The sequence below is a fragment of the Pyrus communis genome, chromosome 1 (genome assembly GCF_963583255.1).
Source record: "Pyrus communis chromosome 1, drPyrComm1.1, whole genome shotgun sequence".
NCBI lineage: Eukaryota > Viridiplantae > Streptophyta > Magnoliopsida > Rosales > Rosaceae > Pyrus > Pyrus communis.
In genome coordinates this window covers 21,131,076-21,156,574 of record NC_084803.1, presented here as the reverse complement: position 1 = coordinate 21,156,574, position 25,499 = coordinate 21,131,076, and the positions used below count along the sequence as shown (strand labels likewise).

Sequence of the window (25,499 nt, the reverse complement as noted above, 5' to 3'; positions counted from 1 at the left end):
TTTTGCCTTTGCCAATATTGAGAAGATTAGCCAGTTCCATTCTTTCAGCTTTAGACTTCTTCAACCTCTCTTCCTCTTGACAACAAATGGCAATGAGTTGATTGACACTCCATGTTTCTTTCTAAGTGTTGTAGTTGACTTTGATCTGGTCATACTCTCCAGACAAAGAGTACAAAGCTATATGCACCAGAAATTGTTCAGTGATGCCAATTTCCATTGCATTCAGTTTGTTGGAAATATTCACCATCTTCAACACATGCTCACTTACATTGCTTGACCCATCATGCTTGCTGTTGATGAGTGCAGAAAGTGATGTACCCACTTCTGCTTGTCAGACCTCTTAAACTTTTCCTCAATCCTAGCCATATAGTCCTTGGCTAAGTCACAACTGGATATACCACCTATACCACCTCTAATGTGTTCTTCCATTCCATTTTGCATAATGAGAAGAGACATCTGATTGGCTCTTTCTTATTTGGCAAAATGTTCCCTTTCTTGAGCAATGCTTCCATCAACTAAAGCTATTGGTTGAGGAGTCTTGAAAGCAATGTTGAACTTGAGCATCCCCAAGTTCATTTCAATATGTTACTTCCAAGTGTTGAAGTTGTTACCATTCAACTTCTCAATGTTAGCAAGGTTAAGCATATTAAACCCTGCATCATGAGACATTTGGATTGAAAATTCATAAGTATTGTAAATAAGAACTAGTCTTAATTGTCTTGTCACACTTAAACTATGAAACCAGTTACACCTAATTTGGGCAAGAAACTTTCCATAAAGCATATGAATTTCAACTTCATTGCATAGCCAAGTATAAAGGACATAATCTTATGCAGTACTACACCTTTAGGCAAGAAGAATCACATAAGTACTTGATTTCATCACTTACTATACATCAATTCATAACAATCCCAATAAATAAATCTCTTTGGAAATTTCTTACGGTAAATTACATAATACCCCTTCAGGTTTAAGGTCTATTACAACTTCATACAACATCTTTAAAACATTTCACTTTCATACCTCACCTATTATTTTATTTCAGTATAGTATCTCTGTTATATTTTCTTTCCATTGATCCGTTAAGAGCTGAAGTTGCTGCCACATGTGTGCCAGTGACAAAAAAATAATTTTCTAATTAAAAAAAAAAAAAAAAAAACCCTGAAAAACCCTTCCCCACCCCTCTTCTCCCTCCCAAGCCGAGCCTTCCAACCACCTCCCTCTCCTTTCCTTCAACCTTTATTTTTGGGCAGTGGTTTTCTCCAGAACAAACAATACAATTGCGAGTGCAGTGGATTTAACGGAGGTGTGCATACAGTGGTGCAAGAGGATCTTGTACGGCTTGACAGATATGGGTCAGGTGCGGATTGTTCAGGCGCGTCTGGCAACCGTTGATGGTGGACAGCGGCGGCGAGAACTGATTGCAGTGATGCGGGACAGAAGCGGTGCAGTAAGGATGGCGTCGGATCAGGTGTGACACGGTCTGAAGCAGTAGCGGAATGCGAGTCGGATCTAGCCGTCGATCAGATTTCTAAAACAGAGGGCCGACAGGTTTGCGGACGCCGGTTGCAGGAGGTCGTGTTCTGGTTTTCTAGTTGCTGCGCTAGCGTGGGTGGATGGTGAGGCGCGCAACAGACTGGTATGGAGTATGGACGGTCTAGGTTGAAGGTGCGACGTGGCTCGGCTTTAGCGTGGCTCTGGCGCGGTACGGCTCCAGCGGCAGCGACGTCAACTGGCTCTAGTGCGGCCCCTGCTCCGATTGCTACCCGGTTTTCAACCCAGCCGGATCTTCCATCTACAGCCAGCTCTCGGGCTCGATTAACAAAATCACGTTGGGATGCGGACACGATAACGAGGGATTAGGTGAAGAGAGTCGAGAAGAGGGGTGGGGAGGGGTTGCGGGGAAGGTGGGGTGGGTTCTGCGTTTTTCAAATATTTTTTTTTTTTTTTTAAAGAGAAGATTCAGGTTTAAAAAAGAAAATTATTTTTTTTATCACGTAGCACACAAATAGCAGCCATGTGGTATAAATGTGATAGTCATGTTAATTCTTAACGGATTAATAGATGAAAAATTTAATAGATGTATAATATTAAAATAAAATAGTAAATGAGATATGAAAGTGAAATATTTTAAAGATGTTGTATAGAATTGTAATAGATTTTAAACCTTGGAAGATATTATGTAATTTACCCTCAATACTCAAAATTCGACACATATTCCCATACATATATTTTTTTATGCTAATATCATTTGCTGCACCGCGCATTAGGGCAGACTCTATGATAGTTTGACCATATCTAGGGTATTATTGAAATAATATGAACTACACTATCAAAACATAAAAAAATTAAAAAACCATGATTATATTTTGCTTTACAGATTAATGGATCTAGCATAAACCGGAAATAAACATCAGGATATATTTGATCTCACAAATGTATTAACAGCAGCGGAAAGTTCATTATGATCATCATACATATATATGTATAACATAATTAGGTTTGAATGGGCTGGTTCTGATACCATATGTAAACCTTTTAAAGATCGATACCTTTAAACCAATGCATATTAGTGTTCAGTAAATCTGTGCATATGGTCATTAAATGAACATGCATTAACCCTAAATAGTTGTATATAAGGCTGACAAACCTAACCTGAGGTTGTAGCCATCTTTAGCACTTGATGAGTTAATTCCTAGGAGAATGATTAGCCTTCTCCTCTCTTGTGATCACATTCGAATTCTCTGGTTTTCAATGGGACAAACCAATCTATATGGAACAAGGGATATATCACTGAGAAAAGGGACCAAACATATTTATATGTATGCATTGCAACTGCTTTCTCTCATTAAGTGAGCGGTTGCAATCAGTTGTCAAAGAAACCATAACAACATCATTCTAATTTTCAAATTAGTTTCTTATATTTTCCCTCCAAATGTCTGTTATCCGGTCACAACCCTAAATAAAGTCTTACTCTATATATAGCTCATATTACTTGTGTTATTGCACGACTTGGTGTTTGATCATGCTCACTGAAGAAAACCTTACACCCTCAACTAAAATTTCATTATCATTGGCCCCTCAACTTTAATCCAACTGGAGAAATGATTTCTCAACTTTAACCCAATTGGAGCAATGGTCCCTCAACTTTAACTGAATTGTAGCAATGATTCTTCCAAAATAACTCATTTTGACAAAATTCTAACGAAATTGATGAAAAAGATCATAGCTATACATTTTGATGAGTTGATGGACTAATGGTCATGAATTTTTAGTTAAGGGACCATTGTTCCAATTTGATTAAAATTGATGGACCATTGCTACAATTTTCCCTTTTTACTTCGAACATGACTAGCATTGATTCATCATGCCAATGAAATTACGCATCATGCTACTCGTTTTGTACTTGAAATTTACGATAATAGGAATTCAAACTTGAATGTAGATGTAGCTCAAAAAATTGGACTTATGCGGCCTAGTTTTATCTTTAACAAAGGGGTAAAGTTGTCTTTGAATAAAACATGCAGCAAACAGAGGGCAAATCGATTTCTTCCCAAAGTTGTGCTGCAAGCCGGTCTAAATTAGAAACCCTCAAAAAGCAAGAAGCTGAAAAACCCTCAATTTTGGCAAGCATACAAATTGGAACAAGAACCAGAGTGTTTTGTACAGAAATGTTTCGAAGAAGATTCCTCTCGTTTCCTTTGGTAATTGGAGCAGCCGTGTAAGCCCATATCTTTACAATTCAATTCGAGTTTGTTGATTTTTCAAAATCGAGCAATACCCTTTGTGTCGCACTGTGTTTATCAGCTGTCCTGCACTTTCTTTATCATCAGCTGTCCTGCACTTTCTTTATCTCTTAGAACGCTCCATTTGGTCTTTTGGGTTTGTGCCAGATTCATTTGCAGATGCATACATTATATTTTCGTTGATTATTTCGTATTTTTTAACTACCATTATTAGGTTCCTTTGGTTGTAAAAACTGCCGAATCATTCACTAATTGTGTTTTTGTTCCAGTATTTGGTTTGGTTTAAAACTGATTGCTGTGAATACTTTAAGAGTTTAAGTAGTTTACTTGGTCTGTACATTGCCTGCCTTAAGTTCTGACATTGTTAATTTTTGTAGTCGATTTATAGCCAATTCGATATGTAAAATGGTAGGAAACGGCAATGTGGGAGTTTGGAATATGCAATAGTCACGGATAATCGATATTAAGGGAAAACAAATCTTTATGTGGTGTTTGTTATTGTTTATCATGGGCTTCATATTGATAGAAGGCGAGACATTTGTATTTAGAGAGCTAAGACATGAGACGTTCCTTCTTTGAGACGCTTCATAGGTAATCAACTAATCCATAACGTAGCTTTCAATGCTGCGTTCATTAGGACAGCTATGTTCAGGTCATGAGTAGGTTCTACAATGGCAAACATTGTTTCCAGCAACCCCCTTTTTCTCAAGTGTAGATTGTTTTGCTTCGTTTATTTATAAGTTTTAGTTTGTTTCGTCATTTGCCTTTCCTTACATTTTGTAATGGTAATTTAGGAGCCAGGTTTTGATATAAGGATCTGCCTCTCAAAAGGATCTCAAATTGATATCCGAGATCCTAACAGGCTAACATGATGAGTTATTTTTAAACCCTGCATGAAATTAATGTATTCAAAACTGCAACTGTCTTTTTAGTCCTATGGAAAAGTCTGGCCAGTAACAACTTCGTGCAGGTTTCATTTTCTTATATCCATTCACGAGGCATATAATTTATTTGATGGTATGGAACCACTAGGTCCTGTATGAAGTCAATGAGAGTCTATAGCCTTTCTTTCATTCTGGAATCTATTTACTGGATTGGTGAGGCTTCTTTCTCGCGATACAAGTACTTCTGTCTCTGTGTTTGTGATTGGTTTTTTAACTTCTTAACTGCAATCATAGGCTTTTAGGCTTGTTTTCGTTCTTCTATCCCTTCACTGTATTGCTGAGATTACTGAATTCTTGAGATAGGAATTACACGAGGTAGTAATAGGGAGATCTTGAAGCATTTGGGTACACAAAAAGTGCAGTGGATTTCATAGAAACAATTGAATTACTAAAAATAACTGCATCTCATTTACACTTTTTTTTTATTTTTTCAGATTGTGTATATTGTTCTTTTTGCTACAGATATATACGAATGAAGAATCTGTAGATTGAATATATTTTCAGTAATTCCTTATTCTTCTTAATGCATTACATCCCATTTAATCTTGCTACTTTGTTTCCTGTCCTTTGTGTCTAGTGAAAATTATCGGACATCAAGACTAGGAGACCTTCAGTCATCTAGGTCTAGTTGATTGTTAATGAGAGAATCTTTAAAAGAATTGCATTTCGTATCAGATAGCAGTTAGTGCTTAGTTTCTTTTCTTGGCTGAAATTTCAGCTGTGAATGTGCTAACAAAGTTTTACTGCTGGAATGTACCATTTTTTCTATTTAATGTAGCTTCCCGAGAGCCGTGGTACTTGGTATGCTGTTAGTGTACCTTAATATTTTCCCATCCAATTTTCAGTCAGTTATAGAAACTTGTATGTGAGTGATCTGATTTTAAGTGACATTCAAGCTAACCCGACAATTTTACATGAAATTTGCAGGATTGGAGTTGTTTCAGGCAAGGCACTATTTGGACCCCCACTTGATGAGTACTGGAAAAAGAAGCAGCAGGAAGACGTGGCGGCAAAGGAGACTGATGCAAGCTCAAATTAACCAATACTTTCTGAAACTTCTCATGTTCGATTGTTTTGTAGAGGAGTATAGCGATGGGATGGGAATTGGTTATTAATTCATTTGTTCGCACTTAAACAGTAGGATCACGGCAACAGCTACAGCTACAGGTACTTTTTTGAACACGTTACGCATGGGATCTCGGACATTTATTGTGATGGAAAACAGAATACTAAACAGGATTGGAAACCGATATCATTGAACTATCGATCATTAGTCTCGGCTCTTCAGGATGGAAGAATTCTGTATAAGACCAGTGCCATTGTCAGAGGAAATTCATTCTACTGGTTAACCATTCCATCCCTACTCTGAGACGCCATTGTGATCGAGAGCCCAACGATATTGATTTCCGATCCTGTTACTATTCCGTTTTCCATCATGTTGAAACTATCACAGTGGAGGTACTCAAAACTAAGTACCTGCTGAATTGTATTTAATTTGTAACATTTCAATAAATACCTTTTTTTGAGCTTTGCTGATATAAAGAGGAAAATTGTCCTACCATATAAACTTTGTGCAGATTAATAATGAGCTTTCATGATGCTTCCAATAAGTCATTTCTTTCCCATTTTGCTTTGACACTATTATACCTTTATTCTGTCATACAATTGGGCCTTTGATTTATGATTATGATGATTTCATCGACAAAGCTGTGTCTGTTTATTTATCAGATCGTAGATAACCAAACGACTTTCGATTTAAGTGCACTTTTGTAGGGATGAGTTTTCAACGATGACCTAAAAAAATGATCATTCGAATTATGAGAAATAGTTTAGAGGGGCCCATTCTTGTGGTTTGCGCCATCTGAAGTTACTAACTAGTTAGCGCATAAGTGCTCACGTATGTATAGTCTTTTAATTCAAATAGAGGGAAGCGAGAGTCAAAACTCTTGTTTAGAATTGGGGTGTAACCAAGCAAGTGATCGACGACTAAAACTCTTGCAAACCTTGACTACTTATGAAGAAGGGTAATTTCTTGGAAATAATATATTAATATTGACCTGTCCGTAGTCTAACCCCTCAACTGAACGCCAATTCTTTGCTGTTGTTTCTTCTTACCAACAAGGCAAGCAAGTTTCCATAATTGGATTGTATTATATAACGGGATTTTCTACAGTACTGAGTATGAGATATTTTTGGTGTTTTAACCAATAGATCTTTGTTTAAAAATACAAAAGTCAATATCTAACGGTTCAAATATCCAGCGTACGAGATTTTGTTGGATAACTCATAGGTGTATGTGAAGGTAAAGTTTATGATTTTGAAGGAAACCCATCCTTTCTAGTCTTACCATTTTGTGGAGATTGTGAGGGATAAGTTTCCTTGAAGAGTAATCAACGCCTACGGACTGTCTATTATGTGTAAACACAGGGACAGAGATATAGTAGCAATGACAGAGGATTTTGCAGCAGCATATGTCACTACCTCAAGACCCCATCACGTGCTGTTTTCGATTGATAACCCCGCAATACCCCCAAAGTTACAGCCTGTGTGACCGTAACAACAGACTCCGAAAACTCATCACACCTAGCGATTTTCGATAATTGCTTCAAACTATATTCGGAATTTTATCAGAACTAAAGCCCCTAAAAGCCTTAAAATTCTCTTTCTTTTCTGAGATACTGAAGGAAAATGATAAACCCTATACACACCATAACCGGAGAAGCCTAAAGCGGCCGCTACGACAAGCCACTTCTTCCTTTTCAGGGAAAATTCGACACCGTTGTTTGCCAATTGCAGGTCCATCAAGAATTCGAAAATCTCGAGGACCCATTCTGATATTTGCTTCAAAATTTCACCAGCTATTTGGTTTAGTTGAGAAAAGAAGGCATCAAGATTATATTATAGTACGTCAAGTGAAACCAATAGTTGAGAAAAGAAAGCATCAAGATTCTGTTATTTCATGGATAGCAAACACAATGGTCATTTGGGTTTTTCAACGAACTGTTGGGGGTCTTTTTATCCCAAATTGCAAGACTATGTCACGGAGGGAGAGTCGAACCTGTGAAAGTGAGAAGGGGATGTGTTATGAATTGTAATTGATTTCCTTGATTACACTTTAGTTAATTGAATTAGAGGTGTAGTCAAACTCGGATTTGAAAAGATTTTAAAGGACTTTAAAATCGTAGTGTAGTCAACTAAAAAATTTTAAATCCAATAAACAAAAAATGTGGGAGGTTCTGAGCTTGATGCTCCGAGTTGGTGAGTTTGCTTGAGTGTGGCCACGGGCAGGGTGAAATTCCTCATAGCCTCTCTGGACCCGGAATGGGTGAATAACGCCTGCCACTAGTTGTCCCTCTTTTTAAAAGAAAAAGAAACATTAAAAGATTTTAAAGGATTTTAGAATCCATGCAAATCTAGGTGTAGTCTATTGAGATTTTATTAGAGATTTTAAAGTCCATCCAAATCTAAGTGTATTCAGAAAATTAAGATTTTGTAAGATTTCAATAAGTTGTGGATTTTGTGAGATTTGAGAGCAATAAGTATATATAAAACCAAGATAAAAAAGAATCTGACCTCACCACATAGGATTTCAAATATTTTTCCATCTAGTCAGTCCTCAAATCTCTACCAACCCCAGCCATACACATAGTGACGCAGACAAGTCGACGAACACCAATCAAGAAATGTTGCATGACTATTGCCTCTAGCTTCTCTAAAAATGTTGTCAAAATTGATGGCGAAACAAATTCCAACGACAAGGATGGGGACGAGGCTGATTTTTTGAAGGTTGTTGCAATTGTTGGCGAACTGAACATTTGCTAAATAAATTAAAAAAACAAATCGAATGAACAAAATAAAGGGCAGGCTTTGATGATGGTCGTTGGTGGCGTAGCAGAGCAAAAAAATTCACCAAAGGTTGTTGATGCATCAATTGAGAGAGAGATGGAGTCTTAATGGTGTGAAAGGGGACACGAAGAAGGAAGGGATAAAATGGCTATCAAGTATAGTAGGTCAAGGGGAAAAGAGGTTTATTTTATTTTATTTTTTTTAAGAAAAACATTATATGAAAATCCACCACAATCCATCAAAATCTACAAACCAAGTCCATCTAATTCTTTAAAATCCGGATGTAGTCAATTAAGTTTTAAAAGAAGATTTTAAAAGACTTTGAAATATGGTGTAGTCAACTTAAGATTTAAGAGGATTTTGAAGAATATATTCAAATCTAGTGGTAGTTGATTAGGATTCTAAAAAGTCCATTCAAATATGTAGGTATTTGAAAATGTCATAGATTTTGAAGGATTCCTTCTGTTTTTTCTTTTTTGGTGAAAAGTTGTTTTATTCGAACACAATAATTACACAAGAAAAGGCATAGATACATACACATAAACAAAAAGAAGGACCTCAGAAGCAACTAAAGAGCCCAAAACAAAGAAAACACCGAAACAAACCCTAGCCGCTTCAACCCGTCGTTGCCGAAAAACCGCTTACTAACCAACAGAAACGAACGTTCCTTGCACACACCTAAAAATAAGCTGAACAGAGCCCCAAAAACTAGAAGAAAACTGAGTGAAAACAGAACCCCAAAATAAATCCCCAAACACCGTCGAGCACCACACCGGTAGCTGCCACACATTGAAAGAAGCTAGCAGGAAGAAGCAACAAAGTGAAACCCAAAACGAAGGAAGCCAATGGGAAAGAGCAACCTACTAACAACAGTGCCATCAAAAGCAATCCCAAGGAAGGAGGTAGTGTGAACACCCGAGCGAAAACTCTACACACCTTAAGGGTAAAACGCGAAAAATTGTGATACAAAGATGTAGAAGCCAAAGCAGGATGTGAAGTTGAAGAAGGATGAGGCTGATTGGGTTAAAGATGGAGTAAAGTGTTGAGGAAAGTGGAGGAAAAATGAGAAAAAGATGGAGAAAAGATGCAAGAAAGGGAAAAAGGAAGAAACAGCAGAAGGAAAAAAAGGGAAAAAAAAGTGGAAGGAAGGAAGAAGGAAAGTGGAAGGGAGAAAAAAGGGGGAAAAGTGGAAAGGAAGTGGAAGGGAGGAAGGAAACTAGGGAAAAAGGGGCTACAGACAAAGAAATCAAGGGCACAAGAAGTTGGAAAAAAGTGGCGATCAGGCCCCTGGAGAGGGGGGAAATAGAAGCTCAGGGAGAAGGAAAGGAAAAATGAAAAATGAAAAAGGAGAAGAAGAGGACTGCCACAGACCTTGGCCATAGCTAGGATCGGCGGCTGCGGAAGGGACGAAACGGGGAACACTCAAACACTGATGAGAAAGGCTCTCACAACTGGAGAGAAGCTTTATAATTTTTACATGGGCTCTTGGAGGGATTTCTTTAAGTAAAGGATTTTGTAGGATTTGGGAGTGAATTTTATGCATAACAAAAGGCTACAAGAATCTCATCTTCCCCCTAGGATTTCTTTTCAAGCTTCAGTTTGACTTTTCTCTCCCAAGCCGATATAAGCACCAAATTGAACTCTGGGACCTTTCTTCTTCATTGTGTTCTTGGGTCCCACTCTTTCTTGGTATGCATTTGTTAAGAGGTCAATTTCCATTTCTTTTAATTTTTTTTTATACATGATTTTTCTGAAGATTTTGGTTTGGGGGTTTTTCTCCTTTGATTTCAAAAACTGTTTGTGAACAGTATGAGGTTTTTTGTTGCGTGAAAAGTATGAAGGTTTTGTTGTTGATTTTGCTAGGTTTGTCGCTGGTTTTGTGCTTTTGATATTGAATGTGCTTCTACTGGTAATTTCCCATTTCTCTCTCAGTCTAGTTGTATCGATTTGTTCTTTTCGGGTTTTCGAAATCAAGATTTGTATGTGAATGAGAGATGTAACGGAGATGCATTTCTTTGTGTGAATGCTCTATATAATTGCCCAGAAAACATTTGACAAAAATAGCATAAGAGGGAGGGGACAAGCTGCGGATGAAAAATGGTTGCTATGACAGTTTGATTAGATTTATGACCTAGGCACATTTATCACCATTTGATCTATTTGACGGTCAAGATTAAGCGCCGCATAAGTCCATCAAAATCCATAGAAATCTTTTATATGAATCTTCTTAAATCTTCCAAAATCCATATGGATTTGTAGAAGTCTACATAATCCTATGAAATTCATCACTTAAAAAAGTCTATTAAAATCCTCTGAAATCCAAGTTTACCACACCCACGTTAAGAAGGTTTCTTTCTGAGTTTGTTATTGCTCTTTTGGCTTTTCTGAGTTTGTTATGTCTGCTGGCAACTCTTGTATGGCTTTATATTGCAATTCGGGTGTAGTGGAAAAATAACAGTCATTTGAATTAAAATACAATATTACAACATTGGAGCTGAGGTTTTTCTTCTCCATCTCACCATCTCCATTGCTAAACCTTGCAGCTTCTGGTTAAGGTAGAATTAGGTCTTAACATTCGTATCACCCATTAACGGTCCAGCAGGTTACCCTTCCTTGCATGCCCTGTCACACCACCACCACCCGTTTTACTGTGATGGATAAGCGCGTAGCTGCTCTCGAAGCTTCATTTAATTCACTCTTTTCCGATGCCTTGGAGACCAAGCTTGCCATCTGTTTGGAACAATTCCGGCATGAGCTGCCGCATGCTGGATGCGGTGAAGGTGCTTCTTCAGTTCCTCGTGTTCCATCTCCAATCGTTGCTCCTGTTCTAGATCTGCGTGAAGGAGAGGATTTCATACTCCGTGCAATTGTGGACGGCAGACCACTTCAAAGTCCACAATGGCAACATCGCATCAAGTTTCCTAGTTTTCTGAATGACGATGATCCCCTTGCTTGGATCTTCCAAGCTGAACAATTTTTCACGTACTAAGGAACCCTTGAGTACCAAAAGGTGGTCACTGTTTCATTCCATTTAGAGGGTGAAGCGTTACAATGGTTCGGTGGATGGATTGCTTGCAATCCATACCGCGTTGGGAGGATTTCTCCTTGCAACTTCTGGTTGAGGTAGAATTAGGTCCTAACAGGATGACAGGATGACACTGTTGGAACTTGTGTTATGTGGGACTGCCAGTCCCACATCGCCTTTTACACTACATTTTTATAAGTGAGTTCACTCACTTATAGTTTGAATTGAATTGGGCCAAAGCCATGGACCTTGAGCCTTAGACTTGGAGGGTTTGGGTGTATATATTAAATGTCAAAGATGGGCTCAGTTTTTGATTTTTTGACTTGGACGAAAAACACAAGTTACGTTTGTGATGGAGTGCTGGAGGAAATCATATAATTGGGTTGGTTTTGGAATCTGCAGGGTTTGTATCGACAATGACTCATACAAAGATTGCACCCTTGTGAAGGTGAGATCATTATTCATATTATTTAACAACTTCAATCATCTACTTATCTAATTAATTAGTCTATATTTTATCTTGTTGGTGGGTGAAAGACATGGGTTATGGAAATTCTTTATTCATTTATTTTTGTTAGTTGGGTTTTGTTTTTTATTGGCAAAGTTTGACACCCATAGACTCAAAACCAAGGGCATTGTAGCTAGTATTGGATACCAATTTGCAATACCTGATATGCCAAAGTTATCGACAAGGTACCTATAGGTTAGTTACCAGCGACCGCAGATTGCAGATTGGCTTGGGTACTGAACAAATATTTACCCTCAAATAATAATGTATGATACGTGCCATGATCAATGATGATCATTAGAAACTAAAGACTAAACACTTATTAATGAGCTTTTAATCTAATTTTAAGTGATTAGAAACTACACCCACTACTGTAAGCCCAACTTGACCTGCATATAAATAAATAAAGAGGATAGCAGGTGCAGAATTTAAAGTATGAGGGAAACTCTGTTCTCTGATGTCCACCGAGAGGAGGGCCACTAGGAAAGTAGAAAATATCAAATATTAGTTGTTTCCAGAGAAAGGAGGCGGTAAGCTTTTGTTTGTTGTCGTCATGTATTTTCCTTTTGCATTTCAGTTTCCACGCCAGAGTTAACAGTTCCATGCACGTTCTCATCTTTGTTAAAACTTGTCTATCCATATGCAACTAAGTTCCTGCCATGCAGTGGCAAAACCCTAACCAGATGACGTCATCTAGTTGTAAACAAACCATAAAACTGTTTTTTTTTTTTCTTTAACTGATAATTTGCAGGTTGGCAGTGCAAACAAGCACGGGATTTTATTGGAAATGGTCCAAGTTTTGACAGATCTTGACCTTGTTATTTCCAAATCATACATATCCTCCGATGGTGGATGGTTTATGGATGGTAATTATTCTCCCTAATCCACCTTCAACATTCTTAAAATACACATGCAGTCCTTTTATTATATTCTAATAATATCATTCGATTTTATTGTAAAAAACTAAATGCTTCTGAATATCCCTATTTGTTCGTATTAATCGAAAAATTGGATTTAATTCTTATAACCTACTGAGATATGAGCGAGTCATCCACGAGTACTTGTGTGCCGGATTTTCATGTGGGTCAGTGTTCCACGTAACGGACCAACTCGGCAACAAAATCACTGACGAAAGCCTCATACTATTTATTCAGCAGGTTTCCTCCCTCACTCTCTCTCTCTTTAGTCTCTTCTCGTTTTTCCTCTCTCACAATCAAAGAAATTTTTGTGTGTTACATATATGTATTCATCTAAATTATAAACATTAAACTCAATATGTTCCAGTGAATTTATAACACCATGCATGTCGATAATCACATAGCAGTAAATTTTATTGAATCCGTTTTGTACTGATTTTAACGGCTTGGTGATGCAATTTTGGTTCGTTAATTTGTCTATTTAAACGATACGTAGGAGATATCCAATAAAAATTGAAACGATACGTAGTAGATAGAGCCAGGCAGCTGCATGTGCAAAATAAAACGCATAATCTCGAGCATTTATTGTTATATAACAAATTTGATCATAATCACACGTCTCACATTCTCTAATCATCATACTCTTAGTTCTGTTCTTTCATTTGGTTTTAATGATAATATTTAACAAAATTTTCAGGCACTGTGTACTAGGAGAGGTGAGATTTCAAAGGAGGCGAGAGTATGCCTAAGAAGAGAAGTAACACTAGAACTGAAGGACTTGGTCTTAGAGATGACCAGCAAGGACCGACCGGGACTCATGTCCGAAATATCGGCAGTCCTTGTGGAGTTGGGCTCCAACATTACTGCTGCAATGGTTTGGACACACAGTGCCCGGGCAGCAGGCATTTTCTACATGGAAGATGGGTTGAAGGGAGGGCCCATCACGGATCCAATTAGACTGGTTCATGTGCAGGAGCAGCTGGGGAATGTGATTGAGGCCCATCACAAGGACGGTGAGAAGAGGAGCGTAAAGCTGACCACCCCGGCCGGTGGCCACACCCACACGGAGCGGCGGCTGCATCAATTGATGTATGCCACCAACGATTACGAAAGTTGTTGTGGTTGTGACGGCGGTGGCAATAGTGCACACAAGAAGGGCTGTGATCAAACCCATGTAAACATAGAGAGTTGTAAGGAGAAAGGATATTGGGTTGTGAACGTGAGAAGCCAAGACCGTCCTAAGCTACTGTTTGACACTGTGTGTGCCCTAACCAACTTGCAGTACGTGGTGTTCCACGCGGTGGTTTCCTCCAGGGGCACCATGGCTGATCAGGTACATACTTTTCATTGACCTTGTGCACGGCAACTGAAATCTTTCTCGTTGTATGGTGTGTGATGCTATTTAAATACGAATGTCGCGTCACAGGGGTATTTCGTCCGGCACAAGGACGGATCCACATTGAACACAGAGAGTGAAAGACACAAGCTTACTCTATGCTTGGTTGCTGCAATCGAGAGGAGGATCCCACATGTATGTCCATTTATCCGACCATTGCATCTTACGATTCAAAAATACAATCTTTCTAGCATTACTTGTCGACATTATGGAAAACGGGAATTCTTGCAGGGACTGAGGCTGGACCTCTGCGCTAAGAATCGGATGGGGCTGCTATCCGACATCACAAGGGTTCTGAGAGAGTACGGGTTATCAATATCAAGAATCTCACTTGGAATACGCAATGAGAAAGCAGTAGGATCAATCTATGTCACAGATGCTCTAGGACAAGATATAAGTCCAAGCACAGTGGAGCTGGTGACAAAAGAGATTGGAGAATCCGTTATCGTAGTTCACAAATCACAAAAGTGGGCTCTTGAGGGCTCCTCGTCAAGGACAAGCCAGAAGGTAGCCAACAGAAGAGAAGAAGAAGAAAGACCAAGATTCTCACTTGGAAGCTTGGTCTGGTCACATCTGGAGCGACTTTCCAGCAGTTTTGGACCCCTCAGATCATAAGTTGCTGCTAAGTACTTGGTCCTTTAGTTTAATGTGTTGTATGTGTTGTGGTGCCTGTAAATAAGTCTGTTGTCAGCGGTTAGCTTAGTTGATGTTTCACCTCCGTAGGTTTATTAACATCTATAACGTCCCACGTACCGGTGCTTAACACCATCGCTGCTGCAGCCACAACCATCATCAATATATCCCTAACACGTTTTATTTTCCCTCTGGTTGGACATTATCATTAATGTGTAACACATAGAAAAGATAATTCTTAGCTCCTTACGGTTGAAGAGTCATGTCTCTTTTGAGTGCAAATCGCAAGCCGACACACTAAAGTCAGTTGTACAAAGAACAAAACAAAACGTTGTACAAAAAAAAAAAAAAAAAGAACAGAGAGTTGCCCCAAATAACAAACAGAGAAATCCCTAAAGCCGAAAAAAACTCAACTACAATAAACCTCCATAACAGAAGAAAAACAGGAGCAAATGACAGTAAAAGCTTCAGACCCGAAGCACCAAAAAAGGAATAAACAAACACAATCATACACTAGATGGTTTGAACCTTACCCTATTAGGTGAGGAGATACCGCCATTCTACTAGGCATTCACCAAATTGTCAACTACATGTTAATAGAGGTTTAAACCAAACTAATGCAAAACAAATACATCATCAGAACATACTGAAAACTTCTGCAACATAATTCTCGAAAATGGATATAACAACCTGTTATGTTATTTGTAAAATGAGAGACTAATCTTTGTCGATAGGCTTTAGCATCTCTCAGGTCACCAGCTATAATGATAACCTTCTTTAAACAATAACTCAACTTCTTTAAGCAATTAAACAGCACTTGAAAATTTTCTCAAGTTCTTTAAACAGTGCGGCTACATTTCATACAACGCACAAACCTGAGATTACTCCTAGTTGATATGCTTGACATCTCTCAAGGACCAGCTCTTACGATCACTCAACTTCTTTAAGCAATTAATCGACACATAAGTTTCATTTAACGAGAGAGACCACATTCAATTCTGTTTTCGTCTTGTAGAAATCTTCAACCTAGGTTATCAGCCAGTTTCTCACAAAATCTAACCATCCCAAGGGAACAATCAAGGATTAGAAATAAAACCGATTAACAAAACACAATTTCATATGAAATAAATCCAGATTATTGCATGTTGTTGTATCTTGCTCCTCATAAATACATTCTTCATCAGAAACAATAATCGAGTAACAGTCGTTATGTACAATAATACGGTTTCCATAGCCTAACTCATACTCATGAAACATTTCACATCTATACAATATGGTATGAATGAGAAGAAGAGGCCATATTGACCTGAAAAGGGTTCTTATGAATTCATCATATAACATCAATGTCTTCAACATCAAGCCAGTCATTAGATTCCTTGGTCTCCAAGTTATGAGCACTTACCTGGCCAGACCCAGAATGTCTAATCTCAACAGAGTTGCTGTCCTTATCTGAATCGGCAGAGGCTCTGCTAAGTTGAACCCAATCTCTTGAGTCTTTTGTCGATGAATCAGAGCCAGATGTGACCTTCTTGTAACCTGCTGGTGCATCTCCATCATCATCCTCCAGATCACTGAATGATACATCCTCATCATTCTCTACAGGGATGGAGGTTCCACCAACACCATCCATCTCTGAAGTTTCCTCTTTCAACCAATCATCACCATCATCCTCATATTTCTCATCCACGACTTTAGAGGAAGAATTAGAGAGTGGCAGTTGATATTTTGTCTCTTTTACTGGTCCTTCCTCAATAACAGGCTTGTCAATAATTTGGATTTCGCTACTCTGAACTGGGTGCTTGTCTGTCTCGACATCAACTGCCTGTGGGAGAGGACCTGATCTGATGGTAGACGTATTGGAAGGTGCAAAGTCAGATTGAGCACTAGGTGGCACAGAAAGATGCTGTTCTTCTGGGAAATCGGAAACTCCTTTCACATGAGTAGTGCTACTTCCTGAAGGGTCTGTCTCTGAATTTTCATTAGTTACCTTCTTAAGCTGATGAGACAACATGGCTCTAGCTTCCACTATCTGCAGACACATAATCAAGTCAAGCAAACCATAGTTGCTCAAACCAAAAATAACTAAGAAAACAAAGGCAATGAGAAAGAACAATGGAAAGGAAGTTTTGTTAGGAACTGGCTAGTCAGTGTTAGTGTCCTATTTTGTTTAGGATTGTATTAGGGAAACTAAAGGTGCACAGATTCTTGTCCTAAAAGAATTAGGAAAGAATTAAGTTTCCATGTACAATTTAGATTGGGAATCCTAGAAGCATATTTGGAAAAATAAAGAAAGTGTACTTCATATTCCATATAAAATAGGAAATAAAGTACTTTCCTATTTCCATGTAGAATAGGAAACTTAATTAAAGAATAGGCATGTAAACCACACCCTATACTTATAAATAGGTGCGGCAAGGCTAGAAAAAAGAGAGAGGAGCTAGAGATAGCCGAGAAAGGAAAGAGAGGGATTAGTTTTAGGGTTTGCAAAAGTACTGTAACTCTATTATTAATCAAAGACGTTGCGGTTTCTCTACCCAAAGAAATCACAACTGGACGCAGGCAAAAGTTCTGCAAAACCAGTATAAATCTTGCGTGTTTCTAGTTATTCTCTAATTTACTAAGCTTAGTCTATTGCCGGATGCATCACAGAGCAAGATCTACAGGAGAGTCAGAATTATAACAAGTTTTGGGTCAGTACTACATAGAATCAACTCACCTTAGGTGTAGACAAAAGCTCGGCATCATGTTTACTGAGTCTAGGGTGCAAGAGAACAAAATAAATCATCCAAAAGTGAGACTCGCTCATATGCTCAGGGCAAAGTTCAATTCTGAGAGCAGCCAATGATGGCACAAGCCGCTCAACAGCCAGAGCATGCTCTTGTTGAACATCAGACAATTCAAAATCTGGAAAATCAAAACTCACAATGTTCTTATTCCAAAGCCGTACAGTTTTCAAATCTATTGAATTATTGATCAAGCACAAATATTACGATGTACAAGAAATTTATCCAAATAAATTGAACAAAAAGCAGCAAATTGGCAATTACAAATGAATAAAACATCACTCGGATTTTAATATTCCCTGAAGAAATTAAAGTTTTAAGCCCTTACATCACAACCTGAACTGAGATTTAGCTCATTGAATCAGAATACAATGCATTAAATTCAAAGCTGCAATTGAAACAAATTGATCATTTACGAACATTGACCATAAATTGACACTAATTTACAATAAGATAACCAAATAATTCATGAAAATAAAGCACATTGATAACCAAATAATTCATGAAAACAAAGCACATTGAATTGAATTACACAATGAAATGGTCAAATCGAAGCAGAACATACCATCTGAGTCTTCGTCGTCGTCGGAGAGAGGGAAATCGAGCCAAGTCTCCGGATGCATAGAGATATTCCTGACGAACGCGAGAACTTCCTGGGTCACACCAAAAGCAGCACCAGCTGCCTCCGCCTCCTCTTCCGATCCAAATTGAAGCAAATTCGAAGCGATCTTAGTGAACTCCGAAACCGCTATGTTACTTGACAGCTTCGAGATCCCGGTCTTGAACTTCCCGCCGATCTCCGCAAAGTCGCTGCGGATTCCGGAGATCACGTCCTCGTCGGACGGTTCTGGATCGGAGGGATGGGCCGGGTCGGACGGGTTGGGGGGAGGAGGGGTAGTGGGATCGGGAGGCGGGGCGAGGAAGGAGGCGACGCCCCAGAACTGGCGAGTTAGGGTTTTGGTTAGCTCGGAGATGTCGCCTTTGACGGTGGGAGCCGACGGTGAATCGGATTCGGGTCGGGTTGAATTTGGGTCTGTACCATTGTTGGAGCTAGGGTTTGGGCCGTCGTAATCACCGTTGCCGTCGTCGTCGAGCTTAAGTGAGTTGGCGATGGATTTAGCCAGCCATGACATTGTGGATGGAAGAGATGACGCCGGTTCGGAAAGCTGTGAGCCCAAATGCAAATGATGGTGTTTCCTTCTGACTTGCAGAGTCGGTCTTCTATAACTGGGAATTAAAGTGTTTCTTACGGCGTCGTTGCGTTTTATCCTAGTTTTAATTTAGCCATACACATCTTGTGTTGCCAATCACCATGCGTACAGTGTGCCCACAGGCAACTATCATTGGAACTTAGATAAATCGCGCACTTTTCATAACAGTAATTTTTTTTTTAATATAAAATTTTAGAGGGTCAATAAATTTTTTGAAAATTGTAGTTTTTTTACTAATTATCTCTATTAATTAATAAAATCCTTTTTGTCAATAAAAAAACGATGAAAATACTACTTAGTCTTCTATTACACAAAAAAATGATGGGCAATAATGTAATTTCATAGGTCTAAATTTTAACATTTTTTATTCAAACCTCACCTACAAGTGATGTTTACCTCCAGTATTTAAAAAAAAAAAAACACAAAAACAAAAACCGACCACTTCCCCCACGTTCTCTCTCTCTCTCTTTCTCTCCCTCTCTCCTTCTCATTTTCTAAAAGAAATATGTTCATACACACAAAGTGTGTAGGCAAATGCTAGTTATTTTTAACGAAAGAACTTCTGTTTTCTTTGCATTAAAAATAGTAAAAAAAAAATACATACAACATACAGTGGCGAAGCTACGTGAGGGCGAGGAGTGGCGGCTGCCCCTCCCCTTGTTCAACCCCTTCACTCTCATCGGAAATGAGAATTCCCGCTCCGGTGATCTGGTTTCTACTGCTACGGGGGAGACCGTCTTCAGCAATTGCCATCGTTCAAGAGAAGGACGACGAGTCGGTCTTTCTGTAGAAGAGAGTGAGAGGAGGTGGGTCGCCGAAATAGAGTAGGATTGGTGGTGGGTCGTCGAAGGAGATAAGGATTGGTGGCGGGTCGTAGTGAAATTTGGTTGTTTGTCCAGATTTGAAAAAAAAAAAAAAAAAATTGGGTTTTCAAATGGGTAAATTATTGTTGGATTATTGTTTGTGTTTGTGCTTATGTTTGAAACGAAGTGGTGATGATGAGAGCAATGGCAACCATGGCACACAGACGTGCGGAGATGTTAGGGACGAAAGGTATAAATGGGTTGTTTGGATGGGCGTCTTCCTTAAACACGAGGGTGTTGTTGCTACTTTTAATAAGGAAAGTGGGACACACGTTTTAACTTTACTGAGCCACATTGTAGTCAATGAAAAATGGGTCCTACCTAGGCAGCACCAAGTATTTTCCTTATTAACCTATTTCTCTCTTTTTTTTTCAATTTTTTATTCTTGTATGTATTTTTATTTTCTCTTTTGAGACTCCCACTATATTTTTCTTAAACTCTCACATTATCTATAATATTGAATTATTTTTTAAAAACAATGTATATATTGTTTAATGCTTATTTTACGATAATCTAAATCCATTTAGTCTCTTGCTTAGATCATGCCTAGGCCTGCTAGGTCTTAGTCCACTGTTTGACTAGCGCCTAACATTTTTTAGGATCTAATCCTAGTCAATTTAAGCTTTTTACATTGGCTTTGATATTATTGCTTACAACCGCTTTGGTGGAAAGATTATTTTCTGCTATGAATATTGACTCAAAACTTTGCACTCTCAAATGTGAAAGCAACCGCTTTGATTGAACCTTGCACTCTTTTGAATTTTGCCCCTCCCCTCGGCAAATCATGGTTTCGCCATTGACGACTTACATGTTAAACATGCTTCTTAGAACAACACAAGAGATTACACATGTAAAAAAACATCACAACCCTACAAGGCTACAAATACAATATGATTCTTCAATCATGGAGGACCCTTAGCCCTAAAACTAATGCGTTTGTTGCACTGAACTATCTCAGACTGAACTAGTTTCAAAGACTAAACTGGATTGACTTGCCATGGACTAAACGGTACTAAAATTGTGAAATGTTTGATGTAGGACTACCTAGGACTAAATTTTATTTTTTACTTTTATGAAACCTTCCTTGTCTAAAAAAACCTTTTTTTTTTAAGAGAGAAAAGATGTCTTATCCAGAATATCATTCATCTTAGAAAACACAACGGGAAAAGGACTTTGCTATACATGAAAGTCTACATATTTATTCACCATCATCTGCTATCAATGCATTTACAAGTTGCAACTACTTGTGCTTAAACTTGAGTTCCTTCACATATTCTTCAGTGCCCTTCAACTACTTGTGTAGATCTTGAGTGTTTCAATTGGAACTGCACAGGCACAGAGTGTCCACAATATGTAAACCTATGACAAAAAGAACCACACTATGCTCTAAAGGTGTATGACATTTGAAACTTCTGGGCTCACAAGCACAAAGTCAATTAGCATATATGTAGAAGAAAGAGCCTTCGACACAGACATAAGGTCTAGTTTAACGTTCTACTTGTCACACTGTTTGGACTCGATTTTACATTTTCGGCCTAAGTGATTGAAGCCATCGGATGATTATGAAAATTAAGAGATTTTTCTTGGAATTACTATTAATTTTAATCATAGTAATTATCTTGAAAATATCCTTAAAGCTTGCAGAGATAATTGTGGGATTCTTTTGCAGATTATCAAGAGTTTTATTGGATCATGGAGAAATTAAAAGAGATTGCACAGCTGGCTGCTTGCTAACCCTTTACAATTAATGCGGCAGTAAGGAGAGTTCTGTGCAGTTTGGTATCTAATCAGTTTCATGGGTTCCATATTTGAATGGATGCGCATGCATAACCACATGGAACAATGGGATAAAGGTGAAATAAAAATGGTGATGTGCTTGAAAGATGATTCTACATGTGGTGGTGAGAAGATGGCAACAATTATCTTGTTGATTATGCTAAATGATTTAGCATATTAGTATAAGCTTTTGAATCGTGGGTCAGCATGTGGTTGTTCATAGAGCCAGATTCACTCAACATGGATATTTGGGATAATTAGCAATAAGAAGTCTAAATAGGCTTAGGCTTTTGAGAGTTTGAGTCTCGGTTGGTTTCTATGAAATCATGAAGGCCACGCCAAGCGGGATCATGCATATTTGAGAGAATATTCCCATTTTTTTTGTAACTTATGACGGCAATCCTAGGGTTACTGGTGAATTATAAATACATAGGCAGTGACAACATTCAGAGCCCCCTCCAATTCAACACATAAACTACCCTGCGCAAACTCTCGCTCTACAAGAAATCTCTCAACAACCTTGAGACTTTTATTTTCCTTTTTTGCCAACACATCTTCAGTTTGGATAAACACACTGTGAAGGCAACCGGGAACATATTCAGTTTGGATAAACAGCAATGTTGCTGTAGAATCAGGCGACCACAAAGCACCTTCAGTTTGGATAAACAGCACTGCGTCGAGGCTGACTGATTACCTATCCAAATCTCGGCTAACAAGGATTTTCGAGTCTTTGTTGGTGGAGGTCATCCCATTAGCCTTCTTGGTAAAGTGAGGTGTTAAAAGTTACAGGGCTCGGCACATTGAACACCGAGTTGTTTATGATTGGATATTCACAAGTAAGTTTTAGAGTTCGGCATTCTGACGGTTGAACCATATTCACCATCAAGACATACATCTCTTTCGTGTACTTGTGTCCGTATAGCTTGGTGCTAGTTCGGTGTGCTTATACTCTCACGAATATAATCAGCGTGACCGAACCCGGCGCTGACGATAAGTGAACTTTGCAAGACTAGCAGCCTTGTCTTTAGGCTTTAGAACCCAAAGGCCGAGACTTGTTCCTTCCTCGGCCGCAGTCGCAAGATCAAGAAGTCAACAGCGCCCAATGCAACATCAACACATTTTATTCCCTAGCAGAACTCGGCCGACTCGAGTTGGCATGCCCCGCACACAACCGAATAACGTAATTAGCTTATTAATTACTCGCCCTGTGTGCCACGTAGGCTTGGTAGTTTTTAAGGTCAACATTTTGGCATGCCTAGTGGGACCCAGTGCTAAAACTACGAAGTTCACATGATATATCTTGACCAGGCTTCATTGGACGAGAGTTGTCGCGTATTAAAGGAGCAAGAAAAACTCCTTAAGAAGTGGTGTAGAATTTTTGAAAGGCAAGAAGCTGGGGGCCAATTTTCCACTCCAATCACAATCAAAATTCAGCCTAAAAAATTGTCAAGAAGGGCGAAGAAAAACCGAGGCCACCTGTTTTTTTTTTTGGTTGAGACTGAGAGTGTGGTAGGCCTAGAAGAAAAAGTTCAAGTTTCAGAGCCAAAAATCGACTTAGAAAATGATTCATCAGAGGAATGTTCCATTGACGAACAAGACCGATACACAGCTTCAGATGAAAAAACCACATCAATTGATATGGTCATTGGAGACATAGGCCTAGCCGAAAAAACTTCGCCACTCGATATGATTATTGGTGATAAGGCTGATATGGAGAAATCCCGTTCGGCTAAGTTGTTCAAGTTAAAAGCCGAAATTGGTGAAATAATTATGCACGGGAAGCTTAATTTTTCAATGTATTCGATAGCCGAAAATAAAATAAAAAAAATTCACCAAGACAACAGTATTTGGAGATGATTCTTTATTCGGCTTAGAAAACGTTGATATCAAAGTATCTCGGCTCGAAATAAAGCACCGTTGACCTCCTCCTTTTCATGGATTGGCCACTTTTATTTTCATTTGCTAATATATATATATATATATATAATAAATAAATTATTTTCTTAACCATTCGGCCTTTCAGGCCGATGCATAAGAAAATAGGGGGGCAAATAATATCTCTTTATTCCAAGTTTTAACAGCCGAGATAATCAAGATGTTATTTGATGGAATCATGCATGCTGGAAACAATGATTGTGATTGGAAAAAGGGTGCCATGGTGAAGGCCGAGACGTGTTTAAAATGGTGACTATGTAACTAACACTCGACCCAAGGAATTTTGCATGGCACCGAGGTATTTGAACAGCAAGACTCTGCACTGGCGTCCTACCCATGGCGTGGGTGTGCTTGCTATGATACTATTGAGGATGCCCACCGAGCTCAGTGGTCAAGTTTCACCGAATGAAGTGGAGTGGTCTTAAAGGTTTCTAATTGTCGAGGTATTTATGGTATTTTTCTCGCCGAGCTCGGCAAGTCCATCAAGTCTGTGCCGAGTCATGTATTGAAAAGGTTTTGCTGTTCGACGATGTTGTTCGGTGGTAAATGAGTTGGTTTTATATTACCGACGCACAGGCTGAGATACCCAGTATATGTTGCTAGCTTGGCCGCATTGGACGTTGAGTTCGGTAGTGTCCAATGGTTTTCAAGACGACCAAATGAATAAACTGACAGCAGGCCGAGCAACCCAGTATCTGTTGATGAGCTTGGCCACATTGCACGTCAAGTTTGGTAGTGTCCAAAGGTTTTTTAGAGGACCGAACGAAGTAGAGTGGTTTTATTCTTTTTCCTTGGAAATTCGGTGCATCGATTAATTTTCGAAGCTTGATCGCACTATGAGTTAAGTTTGGTGGCTACAGTTGGTTTCTGCAAAAATCATGCTTTGGAATAAAGGCGATCAAAGTGGGTGCAAGTAAGACCATATCCATAAAGATACATGATTTGGGGCATGAATTGATGTTTGAACCTAGCCACCATGTCTTCTTAAGACTTCAAGAGAAGGAGAGTCGTGTTGCTTTATCCTCATAGAAAGGCCAAAAACAACAAAGGGTTTTTATTATATTTGGTGAGGTCAGGTACAGCAGATTGGTCACAAGCCGCCGACTTTATCCATGCATTCGGCAATTTAGTATAGCATCATCAATTTTTGTATGTCAAGCTAGTTTGACTCGGCTCGGATAGTCATTTTGTAATCGAGAATTCTGCCAGTGATTGATGTGACTTCGACTAACCGTGGAGACACCTCAAGCAGTTTGGTTTGTTGGTTCTCGGCGAGTACAGCTTGGTTTCTTAGCATGATGGTGTTGAAATAAATAATAATGCTTGTGAGTTAGAAAGTACTCGGCTGAGACCCCACAATGAAGTTGGAGGATTTGCTCAGTTTCTGCCTCCCATTTTGTAAATATGTATGCATGGTTGGGGCTCCAAGTCTTGGTTGTGTTATAGGTTTTTGAGCTAAACAAGGATCTCATGTTTGGCTAATACCATCTCAAGTTAGTGGATTGGAGACGGCCGAGGCGCCATTTCATGTTCGACGGAAGTGTGGGCATTTCAAATATCCAATTCAACATAGAATTATGGAGTGCCGTAAAACTTAATTTCCTTAACCATTCATTTTACAAGCCGAAATTCAAGGAAACTGGGAGGTAATTTTACATTTTCGGCCTCAGTGATCGAAGCCATCGGATGATTATGTAAATTAAGAGATTTTTCTTGGAATTACTATTAATTTTAATCATAGTAATTATCTTGAAAATATCCTTAAAGCTTGCAGAGATACTCACGGGATTCTTTTGTAGATTATCAAGAGTTTTATTGGATCATGGAGAAATTAAAAGAGATTGCACAGTTGGCTGCTTGCTAACCCTCTACAATTATTGTGGCAATAAGGAGAGTTCTATGTAGCTTGGTATGTA

The 25,499-nt window shown here is 38.8% G+C and overlaps 2 protein-coding genes across 2 annotated transcripts; one reads left to right on the top strand and one right to left on the bottom strand.

Annotated features, from left to right (window-relative positions):
- Positions 1-11,189: 11,189 nt before the first annotated feature.
- LOC137724079 (ACT domain-containing protein ACR1-like) lies at positions 11,190-15,255 on the top strand. The gene is made up of 7 exons (XM_068463025.1): positions 11,190-11,518; positions 11,964-12,009; positions 12,821-12,935; positions 13,159-13,226; positions 13,684-14,319; positions 14,413-14,517; positions 14,614-15,255. The coding sequence occupies exons 1-7, from the start codon at positions 11,190-11,192 to the stop codon at positions 14,995-14,997; spliced, it is 1,683 nt and encodes a 560-aa protein (XP_068319126.1). The 3' UTR covers positions 14,998-15,255.
- Positions 15,256-16,137: 882 nt separating this feature from the next.
- On the bottom strand, positions 16,138-19,063 carry LOC137741696 (uncharacterized). Its single transcript, XM_068481410.1, has 3 exons — positions 18,364-19,063; positions 17,732-17,919; positions 16,138-17,044 (listed from the first exon to the last, which is right to left on the bottom strand). Exons 1-3 carry the CDS (start codon positions 18,929-18,931, stop codon positions 16,346-16,348), a joined length of 1,455 nt encoding a protein of 484 aa, XP_068337511.1. The 5' UTR covers positions 18,932-19,063; the 3' UTR covers positions 16,138-16,345.
- Positions 19,064-25,499: the final 6,436 nt, after the last annotated feature.